General features: G+C 31.4%; 2 protein-coding genes across 2 annotated transcripts; one reads left to right on the forward strand and one right to left on the reverse strand.

Moving 5' to 3' along the window:
• The first annotated feature begins 3,269 nt into the window (after nt 1–3,269).
• Nucleotides 3,270–9,514, forward strand: LOC119603594 (chromatin assembly factor 1 subunit A). The gene is made up of 4 exons (XM_037955664.1): nt 3,270–5,232; nt 6,121–7,372; nt 7,450–7,625; nt 7,720–9,514. The coding sequence occupies exons 1-4, from the start codon at nt 4,378–4,380 to the stop codon at nt 9,067–9,069; spliced, it is 3,633 nt and encodes a 1,210-aa protein (XP_037811592.1). The 5' UTR covers nt 3,270–4,377; the 3' UTR covers nt 9,070–9,514.
• A 778-nt stretch (nt 9,515–10,292) lies between these two features.
• Nucleotides 10,293–11,060, reverse strand: LOC119603603. Its single transcript, XM_037955679.1, has one exon. It carries the CDS (start codon nt 11,053–11,055, stop codon nt 10,366–10,368), a length of 690 nt encoding a protein of 229 aa, XP_037811607.1. The 5' UTR covers nt 11,056–11,060; the 3' UTR covers nt 10,293–10,365.
• Between the last annotated feature and the right edge of the window lie 379 nt (nt 11,061–11,439).

The following is an 11,439-nucleotide window of genomic DNA, read 5'->3' on the forward strand; positions in this document are numbered from 1 at the left end:
ATCTTGATATTTGTTTAGACTGTAGCCTTAACTATAGTTTAGTCTATAGCCTTAACTATAGTTTAGACTATAGCCTTGATTATAGTTTAGACTGTAGCTTTGACTATAGTTTATACTATAGTCTTGACTAGAGTTTAGTCTATAATCTTGACTAGAGTTTAGACTATAGTCTTGACTAGAGTTTAGACTATAGTCTTGACTACAATTAAGGCTATAGTTTTGACTACAGTTTAGGTTATAATCTTGACTATGTTTAGTAGTTTTGACTATAGTATAGTAGACTTGACTAGTTTAGCTATAGCTATAATTTATACCATAGTCATGCCTATAAATAGACTATACTCTTGACAATAGAATTTATACTATTGTTTTGACTATAGTTTAAACTATAGTCTTGACTATAACTCAATCTATAGTCTTTACTATAGTTCTCGATAAAAGCTATATACATATGTACCTTAAAAATAGGACGATAGTCTAAAGTATAGTCAAGGCTATGGTCTAAAATAGACAAGACTATTGTCCAAACTATACTATAGTCTAGGCTATAGTGGAAACTATATACGAGAGACTATAGTCAAAGTTATAGACAAGACTATTGGCAAAATTATAGTCAAGACTATAGTCTATAGTTGTCATGTTATAAGTACGCGCGTTTTAATTTTATACGATATTCATCACACTCTCCTTAGATTTTTGTCTTGTCTATAGTTTAGACTATAATCTTTCCTATAGTTTAGACTATAGTAATTTTTTAAGGTACATAGCTTTAATTGAGGATATAACTTAAAGGCCCAAAAATATTAACTTCAATATAAAAGAACCCTTAATATTTAAGATTAATTTTCCATCTAGATTAGACAGGCTAACCCTTTAAATCATTATAACCTCACAATTGCCGCTTAATTTAGGACCTTAACAATATTTTGAATTTTAATATTTTTATAAAAATAATAAAAGAAACGCTCATTTCCGATATAATTTTATCATAAATTTAGACCTAGTCATTATCAGAAAGAACGTATGTATGTACCATTTTGTATTCTTATTGCAAAAAACACAAAAAAATCAATTCAATAATAGCGCCCACCCACCCCATTCTGCTGGAAACTTATCTAAAAATTACGCACTCAATCTCAATACAAAAAAATTATAATAAAAATAATCATATATACAACACATACAATAAAACACACTCCACTATTATTACGTATTTTAATAAATAAAAATTTGTAACAAAAATTTAAAGAAAACAAAAAAAAAAAAAATCATAAACAGTTTATACTTTTGAATTTTTATAAATCCACACAGAAAACATACACAAAAAATGTACGTATTTCATTTTTGTGATGCATTCAAAAAATACGATAAACATTACACATTTTCGGTTTATTACTCACTCATCCGCTACTCTATTTTTCACTTAGTCACATCTTATTCGTAAATAAATCAAATCAAGTAAAAACCCTAACCTATCATATAGTGTGCGAACTGAACAGGTTGGATCAATAAGTGATTTTGACGATTTGACGTCAAATCTTGTTTCACCTGTTACATACAAAATACATAAATAGCTATGGGGACAATAGGTGAAAAATCGGAAAAACGAATCTATCTTAAGGGGCAATGTGTTCAGTCAAGCATTAATCGAATATCAAACAAAACGTACTGCTGCATTATCGCTGTAAAACTTGCAACATCCAAACATTATTTAGATACATACACAGTTATACACATAAGTATGTATATAAACATGTTTATATACATGAGTCTAAAGAAAAATAAATACTTTTTCCAAAAGCGTCTTATATGATTTAATAATAATAATAAAAATAATACAAATCATTAATAAAAAATATTTAAAACAGTAAAATGACCGTTTGAATGAAAAACACAAACACACAACACATTTATACCTTTTTTTATTTTATAATTTTTGAAAATAAAAGAAAAAAAGCCCAAAAATATAAAACAAAATAAATTTATGAAAAATGAAAAAGAAAATTAATTAAATTATTCAATAATAATAATAATAATGATGATGATAAAAATGAAATGAAGGTGAAAAACAAGTATAATGAAAATAATAAATACATCTAAAATAAAACTCATATTTAAAGATCTGTAATTATAAAAATTAAAAATAAAATTTAAATAAAAATACATTTGCTTAGTTAGTGTAAAATATTTTTTAATTATTTATTTTATTTATTTTGTTTCTATTTTTTGCATTTAATTAAAAAAAAATGCGCAAATTATGTAAAATATTTTTTAAATAAACATTTTTATAGGTTTGTTGGTTAAGGGGATTTCTAAATTTACCGATTTTTTAGCAGTTTTTTCGTGAACAATTTAATTGGATTTAATAAAATAATGTCTGGATACAAATTTAATTATAGCTTAAATCAAAATTTTAGTAAAATTTAGTAAAAACGGCTTTTAAACTTAGAATTCCCATTAACAAAATTTTGAAATATAATATTTTTGGGAAAAATCTGATTTGTCTAAAAAACAATATTTATAGAGAAAAATCAGATCTATAGTAACGAATTTTATATTCAGTGAAGCATCTCACTCTTAGTGAAAATTATGTTTTTTGCGAAAAATAGCATTTTGTGTGGAAACTTTGATTGTTTAGTAAAAAATCTGATTATTAGTAAGAAATTGGATTTTTAGTGGAAAACCGCAATTTGAGCTAAAATTCGGACTTATGATAAAATTTTTAATTATTCTTGAAAATCGGATTTCTATAAAAAATTGGAATTTTTAAAAAAGTTATTTATTAAAAATTTATTCATTTTTATTAAAAATCGGGTTTTTGTAAAAATTTAATTATTAAATAAAATTTTGTGACTTCCGGTAGGTTAGTGGGTAGTGTTTTAGTCTGGTAAAACGGAGGTGGTCAGGTTCGATTCCCACTTGAGGCGCTGGTTAAGGATCACACAATAGGCCCGATAGAGGCCTGGGTATATTCCTTCGGATTTGATGTATATACATCCTCCTTTCAAACAAACTAACTAAAAAAAGATTTTTAGTCAACAGTGATGATTTGAACTTAAAATCGAATTAAGGTAACATTTTATTTTTAAGAGGAAATATGACATTCTAACAAAATTTAAAACTCGGATATTCTATTTTGCCCATCAGATAATTAGAGATTTCAGAAGATCAAGAACAAAAGAACATATGTATCAATTAATCTATCCAAAATATGGGCAGTTGAATTTGTAAAAAATATTAGTTGGGCTTTGACCACAATATTGTGGTCATGGCCTGTTCTATTGTGTAATTTAATAGTGTCGGGTTAAGATCCTTATGGTGTCTCTAAGATCCTTCTTAACGTACCCCTGACAAACTTGCAATTCATCATTTCCACCCAAATCGGAATCAACTTAAGCGACAACTGTTCTAGTTTTGGGTTCCTTCCCGTCTTTCAAAAAAACTAACACATATACGAATAAAAAAAACACCTACATACATGTATGTACATACATATGTATGTATCTTTTTTCATTATTGGGAAAATATTTTAAATATCAGCCACATTCCCCCGAAATATAAATTTGATTCTGTATAAAAATGTCCTACTCCCAACAAAGATTTCTTATGTGAATACATACAAATTCTCTGCATAGAAACCCTATTTTTGTTCAACAGAATAAAGTTTGTAGAAATTTTAAATTCCGGCGAATAAATTTTATTCAAAATATTTGTAAGTGTTTAGTTATTTAAAATTCCTATAAAAATAATAATAAATGTATGCTGTTAGTAATTTCTTTAATTGCAATTATGTTGCATTAATTAACACTTGGCAGTTAACGTTCAATTAGAGTTGCAATAAAAAGGTCTTACTAAAACAATATCACAGATGTGCTAAAAACGTACCAAAATACTAACTTTTAGTAAGCAACTATACGGCAATTCTATTTAATTATAAAGGATGCCACTGTTTAACAAAAAATAACTTAAAATTCCATGAAATGATCAAAAATAAACTAGGACAGCTACTTTTTATAATAAAAGCTACGTTTAATGCTTTTATAATAAATATGGAATAACATATTAGGATTATTTCTCTAGAGAGCTAATAATTTGAATAGTTTTGCTAAACTAAATGGTTAACTTTCCCAATGCCGGTTCTACCGGCAAACAATTTTGCAGATCTTATTGATCTGGCATCCCATGACTTTGTTTAGCAGTTCGCGCGTTTTTCTGTCATTTTTCAGAAACATTTTTTTATTTGGTGTAGCTTTATTTATTTTTTCGTGCTAAATAAAGTGGATTAAATCTGGTGTTTTTATTATTTTTTTAAATTTTAATTATTGTTATTTACTTTGAATTGTAAAAAATCTCAAGTGCAAGAAAGATTTGCGAATAATGCGCAATTCTACAAGTGGTAGTACACCGAAAACAAATACGGTCCAAGATGATAGTGTTTCCACAAACAACAATGCAGAAAAATCTAGTGCCAAAAAATTGAAACAAGCACGACTACCATTTAAAGTTATTGCCCCCGGCACATCGCCGGTTGGCTCAAAAACCACTGCAACACCACTAACAACTGCAGGGGACAAGGATAAAGATAGCCATTCTACAGATGGTAGAAAGCGTAAACTGTCTTATGATGATACCGATGATGATGTTGCTAGTGGTGCCGTTGTTCTTATTGATGCTGACGATAATGTAAGCAAAGAAAATGTTGAGATTTTAAAGGCGGCAACTAAGAAAAAGAAGACCAACAACAAAGAACACACCACATCGGAGGTTGTTGTCTCACTTTTGGATGATGATGATGACGAGGACGTTGAAGGTGAAACCAATAATGAAGATATTAATAATACTTCTGTTATTAGTGCTGTGGGCAAAAAAGATTTAGCTTTAAAGACTCCAAAAGCTACTGCTAAAGACAAACGAAACGGTGCAGGAACACCACAAACATCTAGCGCTCAAAAGGACAAAAATGGCAGTGCCTCAAAATTACAAATAAAATTACCCTTAAGTGCTGGCAAAAAGAAACGTAGAAAATCAAAACTACATCAATTGTCGTCACTCAACAACTCAACAGCAGAAGGTTCTCATAATCACTCGGCACAAGAATTATCGAGTGATGATATTGAGGAAATTGCTGTTGAACAAAATCCTCAAAAACGTAAAAAATTAAATACGGAATGTGATGTGGATGATGGTGATAAAACAAAAAATGCTAAATCTAAGAATGATGAACAAGAACAGGTGAGTGTTATTTGTTATAAAATTATAAAATAATTTAAATATATTGGTGTGTTTTACAATAATGTTGCATGCTTTATAAAAAAGGGCGCGGTAGCAAAAGTAAAATAAACCCCTAGGAAGTGTTATTATAAGTGGTATTTTGTTTTTCGTCGAATTTTTATAAAATATTGGAGTTAAGGAGTATGGAGTTAAGAGTTAGTGGACAATATAATTGTTAATATGATAAAATCGAATGTGATATAGGTTTTTTTGACAAAAATGTTTTTTATAATAATAACTCCTATGTACTCCTGTATTGGCCTCCTGTAGGTTAGTGGTTAGTGTTCTGATCTGGTAGATCTGAGGTGGTGGGTTCGATTCCCACCTGAGTCACTGGTAAAGAAGCGCACAACAGGCCCGAGGTTTTTATCTTCGGTCAAGATGTATATCTTCGGATTGGATATATATACATCCCCTTTCAAACTAATTAATTAGCTACATATCGTCACCTAAAACGCAAACGGTCCCGTCTAACGTTTTCGAAATTTTACAGGAGAAGCAAAAAACTATTTAAATTGAAAAGTTTATTTCTAACAACGCGATTTATTTGTAGTAAATAAATTGTTTAATAGTGAAATCTATCATTTGTTATGATAGTTGGCAATGGAGTATCTAAAAATGGATAAATTGGACTTCAACAATAAAATCGATTTTGAATTTTTGGTTAGTTAGGGAAGTTTGCATTTCAGGTGACGATATGTACTTTCTTTACTGCGGCGTAACTGATGGAACAATTATATAAACCATATTTTAATAAATTTTAGGGTTATCATATGCTTTTTTGTACGCAACTGTACAAAGAACTCAAAATTTTCTTGATAATTTATATTTTTTATTTTCATTTAAAAGGAAGTTGAAACCATTACCTTAGACTCAGAACATGAAGAGGAGAAGGAAGTGGAAGAAGTAAAAAGCAAAACAACTGTAACGAGGTCAATAACAAAAACATTGAGTGGAAAAGATAATTCAAAGAAGGAAAGTTCCAAAAAGCCTTCTGAGCAAAGTATTAAAAACTGGACAGTTAATAAAACTACCAACAAAGAGAAAGAAACCAAACAAGAACTCAAAAATAAAACTTCTCCACAAACCAAAAACCAATCGCCAGAAGAATCCCCCGAAGATGAGGAAAAAGATGAAATTCAACAAATTTCTAGTTCATCGGATGAAGAGAAAATCGAAAACCCCGAAAATGATAAAGAAGAAGAGCTAGACGAAAGTGTTCTAAGTGACAATGACAATGAGGCCGACGACGAAAGGGATAATTTAAATGGCAAGGGCGCTAATGTTTCATCTGATATGAGTGAGAATTCCAAAACAAAACACAACAGTACTCTAGAATCGCTTAAGGATGGTAAGTCCATGAAGTCTACGTCTACGAAAAATCAAACACCAAAACAAGCTAAGCTTATGGAACAAAGACGAAAAGCACGTGAAGAGAAAGAACGCAAATTGCAGGAAGAAAAACTAAAAAAACAACAGGAGAAAGAAGAAAAAGAATTGGCCAAAAAACGTGAACGCGAGGAGAAAGAAGAACAACGTCGCAAAGAGCGTGAAGAAAAAGAAGAACAAAAGCGCAAAGAACGTGATGAAAAAGAACGTAAACGTCTGGCCGAGTTGGAAGTTAAAAATGAAGAAAAACGTAAAAAGAACGAAGCAAGAGAAGAAGAATTGCGCAAAAAGGAAGAGGAACGCAAACGTAAAGAGCAAGAAAAAGAAGAAGCTGAATTAAAAAAGAAAAAAGCGGCTCAAGCCTTTACAAAATTCTTTGTGGCGAAAACTCCAAATCAAGCACAGCTTAAAAATGAGGAGGATAGCAATACAGGAGACGACAACAAACTGTTGGCTTTTAGACCGTTTCAAGTTAAAGGTGATATGAAACTGGCGCCGGTAATACGTAAAATTTTCACGCCGGAGGCCAAAAATCGCCTAGATAACCTGCTGGGCTGTAAAAATGACGATGATGATGAAGAGGAGGATGTGGTAAGACGCAAACCTCTGCCAAAAACTCAATTGTATTTAAGTGAACTACGTTCTGGTAAAATATTGCCTGGCAAATGGCGGCGGCCATCTACAGAATCAAAAGATGATGTCATACTTGTGGGTAAGTAGATGTTATTTGCTTATTCTATGCTTTCTTTGAGTTAGAAATGTTAAATAATTTTTTGTTTATATTTATAGAAGATGAATTGGAACGTGTTGGTCAAGAGATTGTAGAAGATACACCAGCCTATATACGTGAAGAAATGCGTGTTAAATTTTATAAATTTCATGATAATCGTAGACCTCCCTACTATGGAACTTGGCGCAAAAAATCAGCTGTGGTTAAACCTAGAAAGCCTTTTGCTCAAGACAAGGTAAGTAATGAAAGAGTTTTACGTTCAAGGATTTTATGAAAGTTGAAATTTTCTACCAGCAGAAAGATTTATGTCAATTGCTTTTTATTTTTAGAAATTCTTTGATTACGAGGTAGATTCCGACGACGAGTGGGAAGAAGAAGAACCTGGTGAATCACTGGAGGATGGCAGTGATGACGACAAAGAAAAGGAATCAGAGGATGATGACTATGAAGTAGATAACGAATGGTTTGTACCCCATGGTCACTTGAGTGATGAAGAATTACAAAACGAAGATGAATTCGGTATGGGCGATGACAATACGCGAGAGGCACAAAAGGCTAAATTGCAAATACTACAACAGGAGTTTGCCCAAGAAATGAAAAAGAAAACAGAAAAAATAAAGCCCCGCTTAATAGGATGTATATGGACTGACATAAACGGCAATCAACCGGCGGAATGTGCAAGAATTTTATGGGATACTTTAGAGAAAAAAGCCATGCTATTCACCGAACCACCACTCGTTGAAGAACCGGAAGGAGACAGATCCGCAGAACCTTCCTTATCACCTTCAGGCGCAACAAATGGAAATGTGGAGAAACCTAATGCGGAAAAATTAAAACCTATAAGTTTATCCGATAGCATGATTAAAGATCTTATACGGCTATTACATGGCAATAATCACTCGAAAAACTTTTTAATTAATGAATTTATCGCCTATATTGAGAAAACGGAGGAATCTGTTAAAAATGGAGATTTACGCAAACCTCTGAAATCAGTAGTACGTGATAAAATTGATGAAATGGCTGAATGGCAAGCAATAGATGCCACTGCTGCTACTATGCTGGAGGTGGAACAAGCCAACGATGATGCTGCCACTGACGGTGCAAAAAAGAAGAAAAAGGCCAAAAGACGTTTGTGTTGGGTAGTTAAACAAGACAGTTTAAATAAAATGGAATTGCCGTCGTTGGAATTACAAAATTCTTGGGAATATACATTGCCACCCAAATTTGTAAAGTCCGACAAAGAGGTTAAAACCGATGAAAACGAAAGCACTACAACTACACCTGTTGTAGCAGAGGATAGTGCAAAGGGCAAAAATGCTGCAACATCACAAATAACAAAATTTACGAAAGTTCTAACGGCAGAAGAAAAGGCCTCAAAATTACAGAATTCACCTGCATCAACAACGAATACGTCGTCGTCCACTGATAAATTTGGCGGCACAGAAACAAAATCTAACACACCCACCACATCGAAAGAGAAAAAACGAGTGCCTTTACTAATGTCGGTAGCCAGGGGTCAACAAATTCCTACACCAGCTAAAAATAAGTTGATCAGTCAATTTTTACAGCAAAAAGGCAAAGACAACGCAAAACCCTCCTCTTCGCCAACAACAACAAGTAGGTCAAAAACTGTGATCTCGCCCCAGGTGGAGGATGACGATGTAGTGATATTGGACTGATGTATAAAATTCTAATATGAGACGTGTTGTCTTGTCGTAAGGTTTTTACGTTTTGTTGTTTATATATAGCATACGTCGTCGTCATCGTTGTCGTCAGTCCCCTCGCCCCTCTCTCATTTAAATATAAATATATACTGAGTAGGTGCTTAGATATGTTATATTCATATATGTATGTTAGTGTTGTAAGTAATCATCATTCAAACCTTTTTTAGTTTATCTTTAATTCTTAGAGTTATGTATTAAATATTTTAAAAAATTCACACGTTCAAACAAACAAAAAATATTCAAATTACACCCATTTTCCCGTATAATTGAGACCCATTTAGGATAACTTTTTAAATAACATTCATATTTTAAATAATCGTTCGAAACATGTATTTCTAATGGGACAGTTTTTTTAACACAAATAATAAACAAAAAGTTGCAACTTATTTAATGCAAAAAATCTGTTTAAATTAATTCATATTAACGCTTTACGGCGCAACAGGAAGCGGCTTTTTGTTAGAATAAATGTTTAGAAACTTGGCAGCACTGTTATATGGTAATAATAGCGCCATCTATTGTTTTGATTTACTTTATTTGAAAAAGCAAGAAATCGATGTGGCAACATTTTGCTAATTTTGGCACCGGCTTAACAAAAACAGTCCGGCAACTATAAATATTTTTGCGAATTTCTTTAAACAAGCTGGCAACTCAAGATAATTTACGAGTGTTACCAGATCGTTTTATTTAAGCCGGTACCAAAATTAACGAAATGTTGCCACATCGATTTCTTGCTTTTTCAAATGACAATAGCCAAGACAATAGATGGCGCTAAATCTACAACGATACAGTGCTGCCAAGTTTGTGAGAAAACTAAATAGGAAGTTAAGGAAAAAGACGTTAAATTTTTGAATTTCAATGTAGTTTCTATGCAATTGTTTATTTTTAAACTGTTTTTTAATTAGAAAAGTGTTTGATATTTCATTTATTAATAAAATTCCATTTAATTTGTCGGAAAATTAACTTCTTTCAATTCTTCTTCATTATTATTATTGTTGGCATTTATATCAGCCAATGAATTAAACCAATCAAAATGATTTAACCAGTCGTGAACTTTCTTGCCAAAAACATAATAGATGGTGCTAAATCTACAACGATACAGTGCTGCCAAGTTTGTGAGAAAACTAGATAGGAAGCTAAGGAAAAAGACGTTAAATTTTTGAATTTCAATGTAGTTTCTATGCAATTGTTTATTTTTAAACTGTTTTTTAATTAGAAAAGTGTTTGATATTTCATTTATTAATAAAATTCCATTTAATTTGTCGGAAAATTAACTTCTTTCAATTCTTCTTCATTATTATTGTTGTTGGCCGTTATATCAGCCAATGAATTAAACCAATCAAAATGATTTAACCAGTCGTGAACTTTCTTGCCAAAAACATAATAGGGCAAACGTTGTTGAACTTTACCACCATCCTCTGCTATACTACCATCATCGAACTCATCATCATCACTCACCTCAAACGACTCTTCACTACCGCTCCATGACAAATCAAATGCCAAAATCGCATGCAGCAGAAATAGAGAACCACAACACAAAGCCGCTACACTTTGTGCCTTAGAATATTTAAAAAATGGATGTGGCGGCTGTGTCAACTCCACTTCTTCCAAATGTTCCTCCTCAATATCGTCCGTAACATCGGCAGACAAATACATTAAATGAAAATCCTTTTCGGCATGATACATACTATTCAGTGACACCAATATAAAAGCTATGGCCGCAATACAATTTAATAAACCTTCACGCAATGCTGAGACGGGCTCTTTAAGGCATATACTTAGGCATCCAAACATGGCCATCAGAGAAAAACCACCAAATACCGCCACATATGTATAGTGACTTTGTATGTAGGTGATGTTTAGGAAACCGCGTGCATGATAGCCCAAACAACACAAACCCAAAATCGATTCAATTATTTTAAAAGTAAACCAAACACGTTTCATTTTCAATAATGTTTTTTTTTTCAATTTGAAATTGATTACCAGGTTTTCTGAGATTTTTAATTTAGGGATTTTTTTAGAGTTTAGTGTTGTTTGCTCTTGTTCTTGTCCCCTTATTCACAAACAAAATTTTTATTTTATAAAAGGTTTATAAAACAAAATTTCCATACAAAATCTAATTTATAAACCGTTTATAAAATAAAAATTTTGTTTGTGAATAAGGGGGTTGAACTAGTTTCTATTGATAAAAATGTATATTGTTATTGAGTCTTTTCTCCACCAGCCTAAAGGGTTTTATTATTAAAATCATTATTTATTTTTTTTTTAATAAAACTATATTTTCATTTTTCCTTTTTTAGTTTCATAAACATTTAAAACATAGTTTCA

Source organism: Lucilia sericata, unplaced genomic scaffold (assembly GCF_015586225.1).
Source record: "Lucilia sericata isolate MDLA Ls3-8-SP2 unplaced genomic scaffold, ASM1558622v1 Contig000314F_arrow, whole genome shotgun sequence".
NCBI lineage: Eukaryota > Metazoa > Arthropoda > Insecta > Diptera > Calliphoridae > Lucilia > Lucilia sericata.